Source organism: Alligator mississippiensis, chromosome 2 (genome assembly GCF_030867095.1).
Source record: "Alligator mississippiensis isolate rAllMis1 chromosome 2, rAllMis1, whole genome shotgun sequence".
NCBI lineage: Eukaryota > Metazoa > Chordata > Crocodylia > Alligatoridae > Alligator > Alligator mississippiensis.
The window spans coordinates 260333837-260357277 of NC_081825.1; the positions used below are offsets into that span (position 1 = coordinate 260333837).

General features: G+C 47.6%; 1 protein-coding gene across 1 annotated transcript; it reads left to right on the forward strand.

Annotated features, from left to right (window-relative positions):
* Window positions 1-70: 70 nt before the first annotated feature.
* Window positions 71-22876, forward strand: COQ6 (coenzyme Q6, monooxygenase). The gene is made up of 12 exons (XM_019488715.2): window positions 71-257; window positions 5890-6024; window positions 7932-7990; window positions 10664-10787; window positions 12609-12739; window positions 13097-13204; window positions 13312-13374; window positions 14619-14726; window positions 17384-17586; window positions 19382-19497; window positions 20940-21106; window positions 22708-22876. Exons 1-12 carry the CDS (start codon window positions 86-88, stop codon window positions 22735-22737), a joined length of 1416 nt encoding a protein of 471 aa, XP_019344260.1. The 5' UTR covers window positions 71-85; the 3' UTR covers window positions 22738-22876.
* Window positions 22877-23441: the final 565 nt, after the last annotated feature.

Sequence of the window (23441 nt, forward strand, 5' to 3'; positions counted from 1 at the left end):
CGGCATCAGCGTTGTCATGGTGCCGGTGTCGTCACTTCTGGTTGCAGGGCGGGGAGTGTTAGGGGAGTCCGTCACTTCCGAGGCGATGGCGGCGGCCTTGGGCAAGGCCACTGTGTTCCCGCTCGGGCTCGGCCGCGGCCGCCGGCTCGGGCGGGGGTTGGCGCTGCCTCCCGCGCGGCTCGCGGGCTCCGGGCCCACGTGCGACGTGGTGGTGTCGGGCGGGGGCATGGTCGGCAGCGCCATGGCCGCTGCGCTGGGTAAGGGCAGGGGCCCAGGCGGGTGGTGCGGGGTTCAGCGGCTCGGCCTCTCAGGGCGAGGGAAGGAGCTGCCTAGGGCGGAGTCGCCTTCGCCCCCGCGGGCACCGGGAGCTGAGCTGGGGGCAATCAGGGTGCGTCAGACCCGGGTCTTGGATACCCAGCGCTGCGGCCTCTGTACCGGCGTCTGACAGCGCCGAGAGACGCGGGTTTAGTGTTATGGAGTCGCGTCCTCGGCCTGGTGGAGGTGAGCAGCGTCCACGTGACCTGCCTTCAGCCCCTGCCTCTCCCTGAACCGCATAAAAAATACTTGAATAATCCCTCCGCAGTGAAAAATACCTGACTTCTAGGGTGGTGTATCCTTAGCTCTGATTAAACTGGCTTCAAGTCCATCCTGTAGTGGTGTGGTGCATTTTAGTTTTTATCATCTGTGGTAGGTTATTTTTTCTCCTGTCACAGTGACAGCAGAGAGTTACAGCTGAAGGGATACCTTAACTCTGTGTTCCTTAGTTGGGTTTCTTTTAAATGTAATGTTACTTTAGGAGTTCTTGGTTTAGGCTTAATTACTGCCTTCCTCTGTTATATTTTTACCCTTCTACAGAGGAGGATCTGGAGGGTTATAGTAGATCATGGGCTGAAGGTGAGCGAAGGAAGCTGGGCAGTAGCAAAAATTAAAAAATAAAAATAAAGTCAACACTGCACTGTGATGTACAAATCAAAGTGTACTGTATAAGACGAAACTAATTTTTCCAAGTTATTTTACACGGGTATGGCCTCAACTGGAGTATCAGTCTGAAAGAAAGATGTGGGCCTATTGAAGAAAGCCCAGAGGGGACCAGAAATTAAAATAGTTTAAAAAAAGCTGTGGGGGTCTCTTTTATTGGAGGTTTTTAAGAGCAGGTTACATGAACCTCTTTCAGGAATGGCCCTGGTCCAGCTGGTCCTGCCTTGCAGCAGATGCACGAGATGACCTCTCATTTAGTAAATCTGCCTGCACCAACATCCATACACCAAGACACTCAGAAAAAGCAATCTATAAAATTCCTAGTGATTTTATAACACATAGTATCCACTTTAAATCTTTGTGGGTTCATTACTACAGCAGAGTGACCAGAGCACCCAGCCAGTTAAATTCTGCTTTGTTGCTTTGCATCACTAGAGCAACTAAACATACAGTTAATCTGCCCCATAATTCATAGTTATTCATTTAAAGGGCTGTGTTTAATGAGACTTATTCATGAGTGAAGGTCAGGAGAGCCTAGATCAGGGGTGTCCAACCTTTTTGAATGTGGGGCTGGATCAGGAACTTTTTATCACCCAGTGGGCAGGTGAGCCATATTCAAAGACCTCACAGAAAGTGATATCAGGAAGTGATGTCACGTGACCTTTGACACCAATGAAGTTGCAGGAAGTGACAATGAAATGGGTCTGCTCTGCACGGGAACTTACCCCGTGCCTCCGTCCATCCCAGCCTGGCCCCGAGGCGTCCCCAGCTCCACACGGGAACTTAGCCCGTGCCTCCAGCCAGCCCCAAGGCGCCCCCAGCTTCGCGTGGGAACTTACCTCGTGCCTCCGTCCACCACGCATATGGGCAGGGCACGGGCTATGCTGCAGCTCTGCCAGCCACGTGCTGGGGGCAGGGGGTGGAGCCTGTCCCCAGCTTGTCCAATCAGGCACAGGTGGGGCAGCCCCACTCCAGGTGGCCCTCGGGGCAGCTGCGGCAGGACCTGGCTCACTGATGAGCTGGGCCCCACGGGGGTAAGTAGCTCCCCTCCTCTTGCTGCCGGCTGGGGCCCGCGGGCTGGCCCTGCCTGCCTTGCCGCTGCCCCGCGCGCCGCCGCCGCCCCATATGCCGCAGCTCTGCTGGCGCTGCTGCCGCAGCTCTGGGCTCTGCAGTGGCGGCAGCAGTAAAAATCACTTTGAACATAAACCACTAGTAGATTTACTTTAAACTCTTAGAAAAGTTTCTTAGAAGAGCTCCTCAAACCCACAGACCACTATCCCATGCTCCTAATTCATGTGGGCACCAATGACACGGCTCGGAGTGCTCCCAGCCAGGTCATGAGGCGCTACTGGGATTTGGGAGCGGGGCTAAGGGTCTGGGGGCACAGGTGGTGTTCTCGTCGATCCTCCCAGTCTCAGGCTATGGGCCGAGGAGGGAGAGGAGGATCCACATGGTCAACCAAAGACTGCGGCGCTGGTGTCGTCGGGAAGGCTTTGGCTTTCATGACCACAGCCCGCTCTTTGGTGAGAGAGGCAGTGAGCTGCTGGGAAGAGATGGCCTTCACCTCTCTCCCCTAGGGAGGAGGCTCTTCTCAGCCAGACTGGTTGACCTGCTCCACCGAGCTTTAAGCCCGCTGGGGGACGGGGGCACTACTGCCACTGATGGCCCGCTGAGCAATCCTTGCAAAGCCAGCAGGTCAAGGCACTTAAGGGAGCCCACCCCTCCCCCAGCCCTGGCAAAATCTGTGGACAAGGAAGGAGCCCCCCAGGGGGCACTTGCCTGTACACAAATGCCAGGAGCTTGGGGAATAAGCAGGAGGAACTCATCCTCCTGCTCAATGCAAATAGTTATGATGTCATAGGGATAACGGAGACCTGGTGGGACTCCACCAATGACTGGACCACGGGGATAGATGGCTATACCCTGTACAGGAGGGATCGTGTAGAGAAGAGGGGCGGGGGTGTAGCTCTCTATGTTAAGGAAAGCTACACGTCCCTGCAAGCCGATATTGGTGACCAGGGTGGACGGCTGGAGACCCTCTGGGCTAAAATCCGTGGGGAACACGGCACAGGGGTCACAATGGTGGGAGTCTACTACAGACCTCCCACCCAAAGTCCTGAGCTTGACCAGGAGTTTGCCCAGGAACTGGCTGAGGCCGCATGCTCCAGGACCATGGTTGTCACGGGTGACTTCAATTACCCGGACATCTCGTGGGAGGATCGCTCAGCAAAATCTGAGCGGTTGCAAAGCTTCCTCTCGTGCGTGGATGACCTCTACCTGACTCAAGAAGTCTATGGGCCAACGAGAGGCAAAGCGCTGCTCGACCTGGTGCTGGCTACTGGGGATGACCTAGTCGGTGACCTAGTAATCAATGGGAAGCTGGGTGACAGCGACCACGAGCTGATCACCTTCACCATCCGCCGAAAAGCTGGCAAGTCAGTCAGCAACACGCAAGTCCTTGACTTCAGGAAAGCCGACTTTGACAAGCTCAGGAGGCTTGTCAGTGAGGCCCTAAGGGACCATGGCCACGGGGAGAGGGGAGTTCAAGAAGAGTGGTTGCTCCTCAGGGGAGCAATCCTCAATGCACAAACTAAGTCTATTCCATCTCGGAGGAAAGGCAGCAAGAGGGCACAGCAGCCCCCCTGGTTCTCCAGGGACCTAGCAGACCTAAGGCTAAAAAGAAAGGCCTACAAAGGATGGAGGATGGGAGTCACCTCCAAGGAGGATTATTCTGCACTGGTCCGGTCCTGTAGGGAGCAGACCAGGAAAGCCAAGGCTGCAACTGAACTCCAGCTAGCTTTGAGCATCAAGGACAATAAAAAGTCCTTTTTCAGATATGTAGGGAGCCGGAGGAAAAGCAGGGGCAACATTGGACCCCTGCTGAACCAGATGGGGCAACTGACAACTGACGCCCAGGAAAAAGCCAACCTATTAAATAGGTACTTTGCGTCGGTCTTTCATCAGTCCTATGGGAAGCCCATGCCCGCTACGGGACAGGGAAGTCTGGATGAGGGTGATCCCCTGCCCTCCATTGATGCTGACTTCGTGAAGGAACATCTTGAGAAGCTGGATACCTTCAAGTCAGCCGGCCCTGACAATCTTCACCCCAGGGTACTCAAGGAGCTGGCGAGCATCATAGCCCAGCCTCTAGCGCGGATCTTTGAAAACTCTTGGCGCTCTGGTGTAGTGCCCGAAGACTGGAAGAAGGCCAATGTGGTGCCTATCTTCAAGAAAGGGAGGAAAGTGGATCCGGTTAACTATAGGCCCATTAGCCTGACTTCTATCCCGGGGAAGATCTTAGAAAAGTTTATTAAAGAGGCCATCCTTAATGGACTGGCCGACGCCAGCATCTTAAGGGATAGCCAGCACGGGTTTGTTGCGGGTAGGCCTTGCTTGACCAATTTCATTTCCTTCTACGACCAGGTGACCTATCACCTGGACAAGGGAGAAGAGATTGATGTCATATATCTTGGCTTCAAAAAAGCCTTTGACCTGGTTTCCCATAATCACCTCTTAGAGAAACTGGCCAATTGTTGCCTTGGGTCCTCCACGATCCACTGGCTGTAAAACTGGCTCTGGGGTCGGACCCAGAAGGTAGTAATTGATGGAAGTCACTCATCGTGGTGTCCTGTGACCAGTGGGGTCCCCCAAGGCTCTGTCCTTGGACCCATACTGTTCAACATCTTCATTAATGATGTGGACACTGGAGTCAGAAGCGGACTGGCCAAGTTCGCTGATGACACCAAACTTTGGGGAAAAGCATCCACACCAGAAGACAGGCGGGTGATCCAGGCTGACCTGGACAGGCTCAGCAAGTGGGCAGACGAGAATCTGATGGTGTTCAACGCCGATAAATGCAAGGTTCTCCACCTTGGGAAGAAAAACCCGCAGCATCCTTATAGGCTCGGCAGTGCTATGTTGGCTAGCACTATGGAAGAAAGAGACTTGGGGGTCATCACTGACCACAAGATGAACATGAGCCTGCAGTGCGATGCTGCGGCTAGTAAAGCGACCGAAACGCTGGCTTGCATCCGTAGATGCTTCTCAAGCAAATCCCGGGACGTCATTCTCCCCTTGTACTCGGCCTTAGTGAGGCCGCAGCTGGAGTACTGCGTCCAGTTTTGGGCTCCACAATTCAAAAAGGATGTGGAGAAGCTAGAGAGAGTCCAGAGAAGAGCCATGCGCATGATCAGAGGTCAGGGAAGCAGACCCTACGATGACAGGCTGAGAGCCCTGGGGCTCTTTAGCCTGGAAAAGCGCAGGCTCAGGGGTGATCTGATGGTCACCTATAAGTTTATCAGGGGTGACCACCAGTATCTGGGGGAACGTTTGTTCACCAGAGTGCCCCAAGGGATGACGACTAGGTCGAATGGTCATAAACTACTGTAAGACCGTTTCAGGCTGGACATAAGGAAGAATTTCTTTACTGTCCGAGCCCCCAAGGTCTGGAACAGCCTGCCACCGGAGGTGGTTCAAGCGCCTACACTGAACACCTTCAAGAGCAAACTGGATGCTCATCTTGCTGGGATCCTATGAACCCGGCTGACTTTCTGCCCTTTGGGCAGGGGGCTGGACTTGATGATCTTCCGAGGTCCCTTCCAGCCGTAATGTCTATGAAATCTATGAAAAGGTATGTCATATATGCCAAATACAAGAAGTTGTGGGGTGGGAGGGTGTATTTTTCATACAAACCAGAGGTTGAATCCCTGTGTGATTTACAAAGCAGACCTCAACTTTAACTAGAACTGGCATCTTCAGAATATTAATACTTTCTTCTCTAGTCAGAATTCTTCATTTTCCCTGTATGGGCTTTTATTCAAGAACATCTAATCATAAAGTGCCTGGGAGATCTTGATACAGAGAAGAAGAAATATGTTTTTATGCAAGTATCATAATGTTTACCTTTTTCAGGACATGACGTCCATTTCCGTGATAAGAAAATTGTGCTACTGGAAGCTGGTCCTAGGAAAGTGTTTGATCGTTTGCCTGAGAGTTACAGTAACAGGGTCAGTTCCATCTCCCCTGGCTCAGTGACCCTTCTCAGTAGTAAGTATCACTCTTCGGTCCTGGGTTGGAAATGGTTTACTTTTGTGAGTCGTGTGTGTGTGTTATAGTCAGAATTAGACTGTTAACCTTAAATTGACTTCAGTCATTCTCACTCTCCATTTCTTGTTACTGTGCAGCCCAAATCAAGGTGCCTAAATCAGGTTTTATTTGCAGTAGGTGTATGGCTTCACATTCTGCTTTCTTTATTTTGCATAGACTTTGGGTTTGTTTTTTTTGGTATGGCTCTAGTGCTAGTACCAGTGCCAGCTGTGGAACCAGAATACCCTCTTCATTGAACGGGTACAATCTTGGCTGGGCAAATGAAACTTTCAATACACTAGTATAGTCTATGTCTCACCACTTCCCTGAGGGTACTGGTTCTGGGGCAGTGTTCACTCTTCAGGGACTGTGCAACTGTTATAGTTTGCCTTTTCTCCTGAAACACAGAAGGAGACTGATTCTCAAGTTCCCAGGCTGTCACTCTGCCACTGAGGCCCAGATTACAAGTTGAAGATCTAGCCATTGTCTTTTGTGATGAGTGCCAATGAAATAAAGAGTTAATGTGCTTGTTTGAAATGTGAAACCAGTGCTCCATTGTGAAATTGGGAGCTGAATGTTGCATGGTACTGTCATGAGACATAGATAAAAGTTCCTGACTTCTTCTCCTGGGGCATTCTAATGATAATGTCCAGCCCAACTTTGGGTAACTCCATCCTGTCTGGTTAAAACTCCAATAAAGCTGGTTAGAAAATGGCAATTTGTATTACGCCATTTTTTCTGAAAATATTTTTTTGTTTGACATAGAAACCTACTTTTTTTGTTTTTCATTAGAAAAAGGAGGGGAGCTAGAAAAGAAAAACCCTAAGAATTCACTGTAGCAAAGGAAAGCTAAATTCTTTAGTCAGTTTTGCTGAAAAAATGGTGAGCTATTAGCTGATTTTCCTTAAAGCCATTTTTATTTTTTAAATAACAAAAACAAAATAAGAAACAACAGGAAGATTCAATCAGTTCTAATTACAAGCAGGTATCACTTCATCCATTGCCAGAATACAGCCAGCTATGAAGTGAAAGGCCATCTCTGCTTAATAATTGCAAAACAATACCATGCTAGGGTTTAGCCCTAAAACTCAGGAAAAAAAATATCATGTACGGTTGAGGCCAAAGGCCTGACTGAAGGAAGGTGCAAAGCAGAGTGTAGGGAGGGTGGAGTACAGAGGTAGTGACTTGAAGAAGGTTTAGGCAATGGGAGAGTGGCCAGAAGAAAATAAAGGTTGAGATGTAGACCATGAAAGAACTAGTAGCATTTTGGAAGTGGGCAGCTTAAATAATATCTGGAAGGCAAGAAAAAAACAAACAGAAATTCATCTGATCAGTGTTAGTTGGGGAAGTTAGGCTAGATCAGGAATTGTAGAAACTGAGGTTAGAAATGCTCAAGCTCTGGGCAAGTGTTTTAGCAAAACGAGAGGAAAGATTTAGTGGTTGTGAAGGGAAAATAGAAAATGGTTCTGGCCTGGTTGGGTGACAGGAGGAAGAGTCTAGCTTTATCAGTGGGGAGGATGATGCAGTCTCCAGAGGTACTCTGCAAGTTCTCCTCTGTGTCATAGGCCAGTCAGATCCCTCCATCTCTGTTTCCCTCTCAGAACCCAGAGAAAGGATAGTGAAAGATGAAGAATGTTTACTACACAAAATTTGTGACGTTAGGCCTTCAGTGGCCCCGTGCAGATAGATAGTTCTTTCTGGCTTGCATCAATGTCAACCCAGTATGGTTTGGAGACATATTACCTCGTTAGTCAGCACCCACGGCAGAGATGAGAGAAGAGAGGAAGATACGTTTGACTTCAATTTTTTAGTCTTGCAGTAACCAGTGCATGTTTTTCTCCATATTGTATGGACTCTTTCTCTTGTAGGTTTTGGTGCCTGGGAACATGTCTGCAGTCTGAGACTCAAATCCTTCCGGCGAATGCAGGTGCCACAAATGTAGTCTCTGTCAGTGTGTTAATGCAGCTAGAATTATCAGAAATACTTCCACGTAATGGCTAAAGGAAGGCTTATTTCCTCTTCAGAGATGAACAAGGCAGACTGGCTAACCCTGAGGAATAGGTGGTGGGACAGTCACCTTGGTAATCTATATGTTCTACTTCCTCCTTTCATCTCTTGTCATTAGAAGCTGGTGAGATGATTCTTGATAGCCCTATGTCTTGAAAGAGTGTACTGCCTAGGAAAACAGAAATATAGGTAAAGGTCATGAGATAGCACTGTACTTTAATGATGTGATTAAACTTAAAAAAAGACAGCAAACATGAATAAATCGGAACCTGTCTGGGTCATAGGTCAAAGGATGGTAAATGTGGTTCAGCTATGATAGCGCTGAGAGTCTTCCCTAAATCTCATTGGCTGGATTTGGATATGGAGAGAAGTCTCTAATGTTGTTAGATGACTGCTACAGGGAATTGTCATTATGAGAGATGCTAACTTCCTACGTATAGACTAGAGCAGAGGTGTTCAAATTCTAAGTGGCCATGGGCCACACACCCTGTGGGACACACCAGCAGACACTGTACACTCACAGGCTGCATAAGGGTGAGCAGTGGCCTCCCTGGATTGCATAGATGCCTTTTTGCTGCACCTTGCAGGCATTTCCCAAGAGCTGCAGCACCACCACTGCATGCATGTGCCTGGGATCACCCTCAGTTCCCTATATGCCACACTGGCCCACTCCCTGGGGCAGGGACAAGAAGCAGAAGCCAGAAGGGAGTGGGAGCTCAGAGACTCTGACTGCTGTTACCACTCCCTCTGCATAGCGCTGTCTGCAGCCAGGTTAGAGCCCAGGGGCCACAACTTAATCTCTTGTGGGCTGCATGCTGGCTGCCAGTTGGGAAAGCTTTGGACTAGAGGAAAAATGCTATTTATAACAGTTGGGGCCCATATACTCCTGGATGTGATAGCTGATGGATTTCTTCATCAGATGGTCATTGATCCAACAAGAGGTAATGCTGTTTTAGACTTGGCAAGTAGCAAGGGTTTTATAAAAGGACTTGGGAGTAAGTGAGCACATGCACTGTAAATTAAATGAAAGGATACAAAAAAAGAGGTCTGTTAAAATGTTCTTGATTTCCAAAGAAAAACTTTGGTAAGCTTCTGGTTTGTGACGTTGACTGGCTCGACAAATCCTGAGACTTTAATATAGAGGAATTTCTGAAAGTTGTATCCCAAATAAGAGAGCAATTTGTAGGTAAGGGATCCAGACCTAGCTGAAGAAATAACTGCCGTAACTGGGATATTGGGAATAAGCATAGAGCCTACAAGGAATTGGGCTCTATGCTTAATCAGCAAAGAACGCTGTAAACTGTATATCTTGCATCACTGAGTATAGAGATACATTGGAAATTCCCAGAAGTTAAGCTGAGTTGGGACTTGCAAAAAGAATTAAATATGGACAAAGAGCCTTTAAATTAAAAAAAAAAAACAAAACAAAAATGGGAAGGGAGGGGGCATTGTAGATAACCTAGGGATGGCCCCAAAACTAAATGAATACTTAGCTTCAGTTTACAGCAAGGACCACAATGGTACAGCATGGAGGCAGAGGCAGGTTGGCTGCTGGTAACTCCAAGTTACCATGCCTAGGTGAAATCAGAATTCAAGGAGCTTATTGCACTCAAGGTGCAAGGGAAGGAAGGAGACAGAACCAGGTACACCCCTGATTCCTGGAAAAACCTGGTGCCCAAAGCTGCAGGCCTGAAACCAAGAATTTTGAGACAGCTGTCAAATTGGGGGTGGAACTACCTGATTGGGCAATAGCAGTTTACCTCTACCTAAGAAAAGTGGGAAATCCAGTAATGCCCAGTACAGGGTCAGGCACTTAGGGAATTGCATGAATTTCTGGGGTCATATCAGTTAGGAATAACTGAGGAGAAATGTATCGGGTTAGTTGATTATAGGATGACCGTGAACTGCCAGTGCTTTATAAACCTATAAAAAATATATAAATATTGGACTTAGTATTTCCAGGAGAGAGAGAGGAAGGTATTAATGCCATCATACAGGGCCTTGGTGAGGCCTCATCTGCAATACTGCGTGCGATTCTGGTCACCTGCATTCAAGAAATGTGAATTTATATTGAAGCAAGGGCAGAGAAAATGTACAAAGGTGCTTAGGGCAATGTGGAGCCTATATTACGAGTGGACTGAAAGATCATGGCTTGCTTAGCCTGTTAAAATGAAGAGCAACCAAAGGTGTGATTGCTTTACCAGGAAGAGAAAAATAAGTATTGAAGCAAAAAGAGTGTTGGCACAAGAGCAAATGGGTATGGGCTGGTTATGAATATATGTAGATTTGGAATTAGAAATGGGTTTCTAGCCAGCAGGGGCGTGAGGTTCTGGAACAACTTTCCAATAGTGGAGGCAAAAAACCTAGCTTTCTAAATTGGAACTTGGATCTATTTATAGAAGGGATTAAATGAAGTGGTTGCCATAACAGCAAATGATTGGACTCTGTGACTCAGGAGGTTTTCTTCCAGTCCATCATTCCTCTGCTTGCCCATTCCCTTTCCCTATTATAGAAGAGCTGTGCGCAGTTCCTGATAGAGGCAGCATTTATTCGTTGTACAGCTCCATTTAGCATGTGTCTGCTCTCTTTCCAGGTGTGGGATGCCTGTTCAGAAGCCATGATCATCTTTGATAAGGACAACTTAGAAGACATGGGCTATATAGTGGAAAACGATGTCATTATGTCTGCTCTGACCAAGCAGTTAGAAGCAGTATCAGGTTGGTGGCAGTTCCTTAGTTTTTTTTTCTCCACATAGGAACTTTCAGTAAGTTGCATTCAGAAGGGTCTTGGGAAAGAAAGAAGAAGAAATCTGTCCAGCAAATAACTGAGACTTAGGGAAAGGTTGGAGGTAGGCAGAGAGGGGCAAGGGTTGAGAAGGGATCCTTCTCTGTCTGAACCCTTTAGCCTGAGTCTTTTACCAAGTATTCATAGAATTGTAGAAGTAGGGTCGGAAGGGACCTTGTAGATCTTCAAGTCCGACCCCCTGCCTGGGCAGGAGGAAAACTGGGCTCAAATGACCCCAGCCAGGTAGGCATCGAGCCGCTTCTTAAAGACCCCCAGGTTAGGAGTCAGCACCACTTCCCTTAGAAGTTGGTTTCAGATCCTAGCCGCCCTAACTGTGAAGTAGTTCTTACGGATGTCTAATCTGAACCTACTCTTCAACAACTTGTGGCCGTTATTCCTTGTTATGCCGGGGGGCGCTAGGGGAAACAAGGTCTCCCCCAAACCCTTCTGGTCCCCCCTAGTGAGTTTATAGACGGTCACCAGGTCCCCCCTCAGCCTTCTCTTGTGAAGGCTGAACAGGTTCAGGTCCTGTAGCTTCTCATTGTAGGGTCTGCCCTGCTGTCCCCGGATCATGCGGGTGGCCCTCCTCTGGACCCTCTCAATGTTGTCCACATCCCTCTTGAAGTGGGGTGCCCAGAACTGGACACAGTATTCCAGCTGTGGCCTGACCAGTGTCGCGTAGAGGGGGAGGATCACCTCCTTGGCCCTACTTGAGATGCACCTGTGGATGCACGATAAGGTCCGGTTAGCTCTGCTGACTGTGACCTCGCACTGTCGGCCCATGTTCATCTTGGAGTCATTGATGACTCCACAATCCCTTTCTGCCTCCCTGCTCTCAAGAAGGGAGTTTCCCATCTTATAAGTGTGCTGCTGATTACTACTGCCCAAGTGCCGCACCCTGCACTTGTCACTATTGAAACACATCCTGTTTTTGTTAGCCCACCTCTGCAACCTGTCCAGGTCTTGCTGCAGTCTTTCCCTCCCTCCTAGTGTGCCCACCTTACCCCAAATTTTGGTATCATCAGCAAATTTAAACAGGTTGCTTTTCACCCCATCGTCCAAATCGCTGATAAAGAAATTGAACAGTGTGGACCCAAGAACCGAGCCCTGGGGGACTTTGCTGCCCACTTCCCCCCAAGTTGAATATGACCTGTCCACCACCACCCTCTGGGTATGACCCTTCAGCCAGTTTGCAATCCATTTGACCATGTAGGCATCAATGCCACAGTCGCCTAATTTTTTTAATGAGGATGGGGTGGTCGACAGTGTCAAAGGCCTTGCTGAAGTCCAGAAAGACCACATCCACGGTGACACCTGCATCCAGTGCTTTTGTGACCTGATTGTAAAAGGCAATCAGGTTGGTTTGTCATGACCAGCCCCTAATGAAACCGTGCTGGTTGCCCTTGAGCATCATCCCCGATGCCGGCCCATCACAGATGTGCTCCTTGATGATCTTCTCAAAGAGTTTCCCCAGGATTGAGGTAAGACTGACAGGCCTATAGTTGCATGCTTGTTTGCTTGTGCTTTAGGAGATATCTTCAGCTTTCTGCATAGTTCAGATGTTTGGGACATATTCAGATGCTGCAGTGATGAGGGCTTGGGCAGATAAATTCTCCCCTTGGGCCCCAAAAGTTGGAATCTGGAGGGGGTCAGCTCTGTGTTGTGTAGAATGCTTTGGCTTTTTTCTGTCTTAGCAGTTTTCCGTTTTTATATCTATACTGTGCTCTGACTCAGATCCTTTGTGTTCTCCTCAGACCGGGTGGAGGTCTTCTACAGGAGCAGAGCAGTAGGGTATTCCTGGGCCCTTCCCTATCACACCTCTGACACAAGTCCTTGGGTGCAAATTGATTTAGCTGATGGACGCAGACTCCAGACCAAACTGCTGGTAACTAAAGCTTTTATTTCTGCTGCTCAGGCACCATCTCTTGCCCAAGTCCTTGCACTGGATTTGGTTGAGATTCCATGGGTGGTGCTGCTCCACCAGCATGGAGGGTTTGAGTAAGGTGAGTTGCTGACTGAGTCAGTGGTGCTAAGGAGTGAAGCCTGCATCTTTGGCTGTCGTGGGCTAAAAGGGGCTGTGCTGAGGTAGAGCAGGGCTATAGTGGCCACTTCATGTAATTAAAAAAAATCACCTAACCAAATGGAGAGGGAATGCCTTTGGGCACTATAGATAATGGGCTGGAACTCTGACTTTTTTTTTTTTAAGCTGGTAAAGACGTGCTTGTCTCCCATTCCCTTACAGATTGGAGCAGATGGTCACAATTCCATGGTCCGGAAAGCAGCTGGAATTCCAGATGTCTGCTTTCAGTATGACCAGTCAGCTGTGGTTGCTACTCTTCACTTGTCTGAGGTGAGGTCCCACAAACAAGGTATTCCTGAGCTGCAGCAGCTAAACCAATTAAACAGGTGAGGCAGGATCCGTGGTTCTCATCAGCCCCTTGTTTCCTTATGCTTTAGGCCACAGACAACAACGTAGCATGGCAAAGATTCCTTCCGTCAGGGCCAATTGCTCTTCTCCCAGTAAGTGACTTGGTGACTTCTGTGCTTTCTGTGGGTGTTTTTAAATGTGCTTCAGGGGTAGGGGTGCTTTAATTAGAGCGGCTCTGATAGGCACTCTAATTAAAGCTCCTGCAGCATCTTGTGTATCAGTGTCCCTGTGCTTCAAAATGGTGGCAGGGGTGTTTTAACTGAAGCTCATCAAACGAGCTTTAGTTAAAGTACCCCTGCTGCCATTTTGAAGTGCAGGAACACTGATACACAAGATGCGGAGGCTGGCTGGAGCACACTAGTTGGCACGTCCCAGCAGAGGCGATTATCGCGTCTGCTCAACGCGCTGTAATTCCAGTGGGTTAGAACAGCCTCCCTTCACATCTACAGGCACCCTACCCTTTCCCACTTTGATCATTTTAGATATTTTTACGTGTGCTGTAGGACGCATTACCGGGTGCTTTAATTAGCAAGCTGCACTCGTTAAAAGTACCCGCACGTCACATGTATCAGTGTCGCTGCGTGTCCCCGTGCTGAAAATATGGTAGCATTGTGCTTTGAACTAAAGCTCATCAAACGTATTTTAGTTCAAAGCACCCTGCTGCCACTTTTTCAATGCTGAGATGCATGGCGATGCTGGTGCACCTGACGTGGAAGGCTGCTGGAGCCTGTCAATTTCCTTGCTCCAGCAGACTTGATTAATTGAGTCTGCTCATCAAAGCAGGCTCTGCGCACATGTAGAGGAGCCCTTTGTTCTGATGACTTTGCTTCTTCCTATCTGTGCCTTGCCATGTTAGCACTTTACCAGAAAAGGAAGCATGTTAGTTCAACCTGGCTCCCCAGTGTCTGTATGGATCCAGATGCTTTAGCAGGGCTTTTTGGCACTTTTATGTAAAGCTGATTCAGTCAGCTATTAGACGTCGGGTGAGTCAGATCAAACTAATGCAATGCCTGTTCTGGGAATGTTCTGTGCTTGGTGTGAGAATGCACCAAGCTCAAAGTAAAGTGCTGTTTTTTGGGTGTTTTATGAAGGTCTGTAAGTAGCCTGTTTTCTTAAGGACTCACCTTTCTATAACTCTGTTTCTTGTCTTGATTTATGTAATTTCTGTTTGGATTTTTGGGTCTGCAGTACCTATACATTTCAGTGGAAGGGTGGTGGAGTGAGGGTCCTTGCATGGATTATGTACTGTGTACGAGGAATGAGGGTAGATTTATGAACTTGCATAGATTGGTCTTTTGTCTTCCTTGATACTGACTCTGTGGTTCTCTTGGAGCAGCTGTCTGACACTGCCAGCTCTTTGGTTTGGTCCACATCTCATGAACATGCATCTCAGCTTCTCAGTATGGATGAAGAAAGCTTTGTGGATAGCATCAACTCTGCCTTTGTGAGTATATCAACATTCCATGCTGTGGAGATTGAGCTGACTTTGTTGCTGTGATAGAGTCCAGCAAATTGAAGAATGGTGCCAAGAAAGCTACCATATATTCTTGCATGCAACATGCCCTGGAATATAATATGCACCTTGTTTTATGAAGAAAAAAGATCTTTCCTTATAATAAGTAACTGCGTAGCAGCAGCTAGGGAGCTCAGCCTGGTCATTGTTCTGCTCCCTGTGGATACTGCAGATTTTACTTTGTTTCACCCAGTAAGCAGCAGAACCTGCTCTTACTGTATTTCATGCATATATTTGCACTCCAGTTTCTAGCAGCTGTTTTTGGAGAAAGTGTGTGGTGTACATGATAAAATACAATTTTTCACTCCTTATTCCATCTCATTTTATGAAGGAACTCTATGAAATTAAGGCAATGTTAAAATGAGTCAAAAGTAATTTGTGTTAGTGCAGCATAGCCTAGAAAACATAGAGAAGCAGAGCTAGAAGGGACCTCTAAAAGTCATCTAGTCCAACCCCTGCCTGAGGCAGGATCATCCCTATCCAAACCATCCCATACAAATCCATAATTTTAACTCTTCTTAAAACTACGGTCAACCCTGACATAACACAAGACATAATATCCTAGCCTGTTACAGTGGGAAAACCATGGGAGCCAATGCCCTGCTTCTATTAAAGGTTGTTAATGTACATTCAAGAGATCCCAGGTGGAGGGACTTGTAAAACATGGCAGATTGCATACTGTTGGGGGAAATGTTTTAATAAGACTCAAAACAGTAGGTTGCTGCTTTGAATAAAAATAGCCTCTCAAGTGACAGTAGCCAGAGGTACTTCAAGATATAATCATCTGAATTGGAGGTAGGAACAAATGCTTCTTTCTTGGAATGCTACAATGTGCCTGGCTCCTTGTGATCAAAGACCTGAGGAAGCATCTTGCATTCGAAAGCTTGTGTAACTTTATTGGACCAACTATGTAGTTCAGATAAAAGATACCTCCCTAAGAAATCCTTGTCTCTCACATAATTTCCAGTGAGTGCATAATTGGAGATTTAAGTCTTCCCAGATTAATCTAGAAGTGACTACTTCTACCAGGACACTGGATAGGGAGGGCTCTTAGCTTGTTCTGGCATGTTGTATGGACCTTGCCTATGATAAGCTTGTCCTAGGAGTAGCATCAAGCTGACTTAGCAGAAAAACCTACTGCCAGGTATTACCCCTTAGTAATGTTAAAAACTGAACCCTGTTATTTCTTTAATTTGAGAGCTTCAAGGGTAAGCAGTACGTGGAACCAACCACAGCCACTGTTACGCATAGAAATGTCTAGTCAGTTTCCTGCAGCTTACTCTCCAATCCTTGGTGCACTTCCCCACTATCTTGTGTTTTCTCATGTTATAGAAGAACACGCCAATCTGTATTTATGTGCAGAACCTATTAGTGTATACTTTGAGTGGGGATAATAACAAGGGAGGTGTCATCTCGTGCTCCTAGGGCACTTACAACTTTTTTCATTTGAGTCAGGCATTCCTGGAAGGTGCCCTATCCTAGTATTTCCCACCTCCAGTATATTTTCACAAAGGGTAACAAGGCCTTTAACTTCAAGCTCTGTATTCCTTCACTGCAAGCTCCAAGCGTCTCTGGATTTTGAGTCTTCTGTCATTCCAATCTTGTTACTCTGCATTAAGGAAGCTTTTGGCTTTGCATCACTTTATATTTGCTGGTAACTAGTCTTTATCATCTCTTCTTTAAGTAGAACTGCATAGACTCTTCAGTTTGCTGTAACTGGTTCTTAGAAAAATAGCATTATAACCAGGCTGTCTAACTAGTGGACAAAATGTCTGCTTTAGATAGGAATATTAGTTTTAAATACTCTTATGATTTTACTTTGATTACATTTTTATTCACTTTTCTATTAGTAGAATTACAGGGTGACATTTTTAAATATACTTATCAATCAAAAAATATCTGCCCCAAATTATGAAGCAGGGGAGTTAATGTAGGATATCTCAGGCAACTCCAGAGTGGAGAGTTCATAGAACAGGTGTCTCAGAGAGGGATTCACTCTTTGTAATTGTAATTGTAATTACTGCTGATGGCCACAATGGAGACTGAGCTGCTTTTAAAGAGACCAGACCCTTTTTCATCTGTGATCTGACTTGTATGTTCTCTTGGGCAGTTGTGTTTTCAGTTTTGTTAGAATTATGTATTTGGGGCCTGCCTTTTTTTCTGCATCAGGCCATGTTGCATTTGTGTTTGTGTAACGCAGGTGTCAAAGATGTGTGCTGGATCCAGCCTGTGAGGTGGTTTTACCAATCCTGTGGCGCTTCTGGAGGGGCCGGGAATTTGGGAACGGGGCCCACTGCTGATTTCCTGGATATAGAGCCCTGTTGGGACATGTCGGCAGTGGGGCCCACACAGTAACTGAGTTAGCTCCTGCACTGCTGCCAGGTCTAGATCTAGCCTGGGGGGCTGGTTGTGTTTGACACCCCTGGTGTAAAGGATAAATATGCTCCTGGAGCAGGGACTCTGCCTCTTGTGTGGTTCTGCAGTACCTTTCACATTGGAGGTGCTACATCAAACAAGCCATTAGTAATCTTGCTGCAATCCCAGAAGCCAGGACACTATATAAACAAATCTTTATTAATGTTTTGCAGTGGAGCAACATAAACCACTCGGACTTCATTGATACTGCTGGTGCTGTGTTCCGGTCTGCCATTTCTCTCCTGATGCCATCGGGGTCTGCAATCCGTCAGCTGCCACCAAGTGTTGCCAAAGTGGATCCAAAGAGCCGAGCTATGTTCCCTCTTGGTTTGGGACATGCAACGGAGTATGTCCGTCACCGTGTGGCACTTATTGGGTGAGCTGCCTCATGGCGAGTCCTGGTGGCTTTGTTGGGGTACATAGCATATGTTGTTTGGGGAATGATGCAAGCAGTGCAGTCTTCTGGAGCAGAAGTAAAGATTATCAAGGGAGGGTGATAACTCCAGACCTAGATGCATCCTTCACTCAAATTAATGAATGGAGAAAGTGGATTGTTTCTGGAGCCATTGACTAGAGCCTTTATTTAAAGGAAGACCGCATCAGTGGGTGCAGCACAGTGGATGATGAGCATTAAGTGAGAATGCGGCTCGAAGAAACCTCCTGGGTCATCTAATCCAGTTCTTTGCTATCAGAGGCAACCAAATTATGTTGTCCAGTTCAAAAAAACTAATCAAGCTCCATCTCAAAATCAGTTAAGTTTCATGCCTCCATGACTGCGATTGGGAGGCTACTCTAGAACTTCACTGTTCTTATAGTTTGAAACCTTCTTCAGATTTCCAGCCTAATTTTCTTCATGGCCAGTTTTTACTCTTTTGTTCTTCTGAGAATAAGGAACTTTAGCTGAAATAGTTGTCCCTCTGTAGGCATAGGTAGAGAAAGATGACAGCCTCCATTTTGCTAAACTAAACAAGCCAAACTCTTTTAGTCTCTTGTTGTGTGATAACCTCTCCCATTTCCTTACATTCTCTCTACATCTGTTTGAATTTGAATTTATCCTCCTTGACTACAGGTGATGAGAATTGCACATAGTATTCTCAAGGACCTTAACCTCTTCAGCCTCACCAAGAGAAGGCTGAGAGGGGACCTTGTGGCGGCGTACAAATTCATAAGGGGAGAGTAACAACAAGTAGGCGACTATCTGTTCACCAGGGCACTCCCTGGAACAACAAGGAACAATGACCATAAGCTACTGGAGAGAAGGTTTAGGCTGGACATTAGGAAAAAGTTCTTCACGGTCAGGGTTGCTAGACTCTGGAATGAGCTCCAAGGGAGGTGGTGCTCACCCCATCCTTGGGGGTCTTCAAGAGGAGACTGGACAGGCACCTGGCTGGGATCACATGACCCCAGGGTTGATGACTCTTTTCTTGCATGCCAGGAGCAGGGGGTTGAACTAGATGGCCCACTGAGGTCCCTTCTGACTCTATGAATCTATTCCAGGTGATGTTTCACAAGAGCCCTTTACAATGACACTGATATTTTCCTGTCTCTGCTGGAAATACATCATCAAATGTGCCCTAAAACAGTTTTCAGCCATCAATCCAATTTGTTTTTGATTTTTTTATAAATTATCTTGAAATCAGATAGTGCACCCTTTGTTCCCCACTCTGTTTCAATGCAGGAGCTTATGAAAAGAATTATTTTTAATGGCTAAGTGCATGATGTTGCATTCTATACTAAATTTAATTCTATTTCTGGTATGCCAGTCCTCAGAATTGCAGCTTTTTCTTGTATTCAATTCCAGGCCTTCTGTGTATTGATAGTAGCCCCTGCCTTTGTCATCAGTAGAACTCATCAACACAGTCCTACTCTCTGGTCCAAGGTTATTAATGAAAATATTAAATAAGATTGGTATCAAGCCCAGTCCTGGAGGAACTCCACCAGTAACCTGCCTTCAGCACTGCCTACATTCATCTTCCCTTTACCAAGTTCTTTACCCATCTCACCATTGAAGAAGCTCCCAGAAGCTGTTCAGTGTTGTGATGAGGGTGTTGATTCAGGTGTGTGTAGTGCTGTGAGAAGGTAGAATGAGGGGCCATGGGCTTACTGGGGAAGAAAATGTGAACTGTCTCACTTCTTTGTTTGAGGTGAGTTTCTCTCTTCTTTTCCCTTAGGGATGCAGCACATAGAGTCCATCCACTAGCAGGACAGGGTGTAAATATGGGCTTTGGAGATATTGCATGCTTGACACATCACCTCAGCATGGCAGCCTTTGATGGGAAAGATCTGGGTAAGGGTATAACATAATCTGGAATAATCTATGGCAATAATGAAATGAGTATCTTTTTTTCTCCTCTGGGCTTCCCCTGGTGACAATCCCTGCCCTACACTGCTCTTGATTTGTGTTTTGGACAGATCTTAGGTGCTTCCCAATCTTGTAACAGATAACCTGAGCACCCTTGAATTAGCTCAGGTTTTCAAGTCTCCTTTGGCTGAGCAGCAATCACTAAGAGATGTGCTTTTGGATGCAGTTCCCTTCTCCAAACCTCTGTCCTATGCTGCCTAATTTGCAAAAGTGTAAATGTTCCATTCTGCACACTAAGTGCTCAGAGCTGCATGGGGGTGGGGAGTAAAGTGCAGCTGAAGAAACTCTTGGCCCTTCCTGCCTGTTGACAGAATGGTACCTTATTAGAGGTGCACTGATACATCAGTCTGATATTGGATCAGCACTGATATAAAGAAAATTGACTATATTGGAAATAGGCCAGATGTGGCTGATAATTTGACCCATAAATGCCCATGCGGGCACACAGCTGCAGCGAGGAGCACAGCCCGACAGCTTGGAGAGCTGTGTGCAGCTGGTAAGTCTGTTGTGGTGGAAGGGGATGGTGGAGGGAAGAGGCGTGGGGGGGGGGGGGCAGATCAATGCCCCCTGCAGTGAGGGAGGGAGTGGGGCTGGGGCAGGCACTGCCTAGCCAGGACGGGGCAGGCATGGGACACAGCTGTGGCTTGTCCGGGGGGGGGCACGGCTCCCGCCACTGTGTGCTGCCTGTCTGGGAGCCGCTTATCCGGTGGCTCGTCCAGCAGCTCCTGCCACTGCTCTTGCTGCTTGTGCCCCCAGATCTGCACGGGGTGGGCTGCAGCTGTGGGCTGGGGGCCATGCTGTGCTCAGAGCAGGTGGTGATGGGGGTGCAGGGCTACAGCAAACTTTGGAGTGGCTGCAGCTTTGCTCCTGTAGCCCTCTGCCAGTGCTGCTGCCACCCGCCCCGAGTGCAGCGTGGGCCCCAGCCCACAGCTGCAGCCTGCCCTGCGCCCCCTCCAGTGCAGATCCAGGGGTACACACCCTCCTCCATGCCCTGCCAGGCGAATGGTGGGAACAGCAGAGGGAGGGCCCGCCCCCCCCACCTGATGAGTCACAGCTTCATCCTGCACCTGCCCAAGCCCCCTCCCTCCCTCACCATGGGTGGGCATTGATCTGCACCCCCACACCCCTTCCTTCCCCACACTGCTTTCACCACAACAGACTTACCAATTGGACGCAGCTGTGTTGGAAATCAGATCTGCTATCGGCCCCCGAAATCTCTGTCGGTGCATCCCTGTACCTTATTAAGATGAAGGTAGAGGGTTCAGAGCCTGCTTATGTTTGGGTTCAGGTGCCTGTGGAGCTCATCCTGTGGCTGGGGTGCCCAGTGGCACCCTTACAATGTTTTAATACCAAGTACTGTCTTCCAGGTTCCATGAAACACCTCCTCCAGTTTGAGACAGAACGGCAGAGGCACAATGTTTCATTGATGACTGCTATCGACCTGCTGAAGAGACTCTACTCCACAAGTGTCGCGCCCTTTGTACTGCTGAGGACGTGGGGATTGCAAACAACAAATGCCCTGTCTCCAGTCAAAGTAAGAAGTCTGACTAGTGAGAACCATACACAGATTCTGAACCAGTTTGTGATGTTACAAAGAGTAGAACTGGTTGGAATTTTTGGATGGAGCCTCTTTGTTGGAAAATACCTGTTTGTCCAAAGTGAGGACTGTCAGGTTGAGGGTGGAATGGAGAGACTCCAGAATAGCCAGCAGCCGAGTGATTATGGCACTTACCTGAGATGTGTGGGGCCCAGGTTGGAGTGCCTACTCTTCCTTATTTAGAGCAAGCACTGGAATCCAGATACCCATAGCCTTGGTTATAGAGCCAGCTTCTTTCTGGCCCAGTGAATATTTATACATAGTTTAACAGCTGCAACAGCATAGATGGAAAGAAACTGATGCTGAACACCAGGTGAAATACTTTAATTAGTGAGCTGTTCTGGGCTGGCTCAGACTTCTGCACCCTCATGTTTTTATGGTGTGGAGTTTGAAAAGCCATGGGTCCGTGAACAGTGTGTGCCCCCAGTGGCTGGGGGGACACGGCTGCGCCGGTGGTGGCGGGAGCCTGGCGGCAGTGAGTAGGGAGCTCCTGCAGACACTGCTGGCATTGTCGGCGTTGGTTGGGTTGGCGAGCACTGACCATGGGCCAGCAACCACCTGAAGGCGGCGGCCAAGGGACGATCAGGGGCCCCCTGCAGACAACAGTGTGGTGAGCGGTGACCGCCTGCAGACACCACTAACAGTGTCAGTGGCACCCTTTTGCAGGGGGTGCACGTCCACATGCACGCACCCCCTACGAGTCACCCCTGCATGGGTCTGTTGTGTTGTGGAATGGAAATTAATTTCAAATCTTTGAAATGTTTTTCAAAACAGAGCTGCTGTTTTCAGTCTAGCACCAACAAAGAGCTCCCAGCACTGCCCTGCAAGGGAGGGGTCCTGGGGTCAGGTTCTGGTCCACAATGGCTTTTCTGTCCCCTGCTTGTAATGTATTTCCATTACAATGTATAAGCAGCAGTGGGTGAGTTTTTAACCCCATTAGAGGTAAGGGCCAGAGCCACAACCCAAGGCCCTCCCTTTTCCAAGGCAGCATGTCTCTCTCTGAGTCATACCCCTTCCCTTCTTGGCTTCATGAGCCAGCTTTGAGTGGGACTGGAGAGTGCCCATTGCCTGGTGGTTGGTTAGAGCATTACACTGAGAAGTGGGTTTTCTTTTAAGGTATTTGTTAATTGGTCGCAGACTGAACAGACACTTTAGAATAAGCATCCAGGGCTCTGTGGATGCCTTTGGGTACTAAAGGGAACGCTTGCTGCTTTACTGCTGTGTGCTGATGTGCCTTCGTGTTTTCATATGGTCTAATGTGAAGATAGGGCAAGCATGAAAAGCCTTTCTTGCTGGGTCAACCCTGGGTTCAGGGTGCTCGCTACAGAAGGGGTATTTCATCTCTGTCTTTTGCCAACTTTCCTAGATGGCCTGGATAATTAGATTGTGCTTAGTTGCTTTGTTTCCTTGTCCCTCAGTGATGAAGGAATCTTACTTAGTTTGGTAAAAGTGAGGAGAATGCAGATGTTTTTTCTGTCTTTTCTAAATATATTTTTTCATCAATTTACAAGTGATTTTTTTTTTCTTTCCCACTCTAGGAGCAGATCATGGCCTTTGCCAGTAAATGATGTGCTTGTCAGTCTGGATCTGCAGCTCACCAGTGACTGTTCTAAACCCAAGAACTTTATCCCCTGAGGTCTGGTGTTTGGTTTAGAAGCAAATAAAAATAGCATATTTGAAGAGTAACAATAAAAACTAAGAGCGAGATCCTTCCTACCCATATGTGCTTGTTCTGCACAAGCTCCATTTTGTCTACTGCTTGGAGGATGGGTTTGCAAATTCCCTTTGCCATGTGCTTTCACACAGAACTGGTCCTTTAAGACTAAAGTTGAACAGTAGCAGCTGTTTTCTGTATACTTGTAATGTTTATCAGTGCTGAAAGGGACCCTCCCAACCAGGAATGCCACCCCCCTGCTGCTGCCCACCAACAGGAACCATCTGGGCTCTTGAGTTTCTGGTATGAAGCAGGGGGCTGAACCCAGAATTGAGGGGCAGTCTGCAGCAGGAGCATCCAGTTCTGCTAATGGCTAGCTCCACAATCCCCAACCTCTTCCCACCAACACATCCTCATAGGTCCTTCTCAGAAAACTAGCTAGGCTTGAGGGTCCTGTGTCCCATTCTGTTTCTTGGGTGCTGAGGGACAATGTTGAGTCCTAGGAAGGAGGTCTCATCACAAAGGCTTGAATCCCATAATATTGTTAAAAACAGCATTTTAATTACTAAAATAGATATTCAAGAGGCCCCATCTTAATGTTCCAAACACCAGGTCCCT

What these genes read in the sequence shown, in the direction of transcription:
- COQ6 (XM_019488715.2), top strand. Translation starts at nt 86, where the DNA reads ATGGCGGCGGCCTTGGGCAAGGCCACTGTGTTCCCGCTCGGGCTCGGC. An exon ending in CTCAGTGACCCTTCTCAGTA is followed by an intron (nt 6,025 to 7,931) that starts GTAAGTATCACT and finishes TTTCTCTTGTAG; the next exon opens with GTTTTGGTGCCTGGGAACAT. An exon ending in CACCGTGTGGCACTTATTGG is followed by an intron (nt 17,587 to 19,381) that starts GTGAGCTGCCTC and finishes CTTTTCCCTTAG; the next exon opens with GGATGCAGCACATAGAGTCC.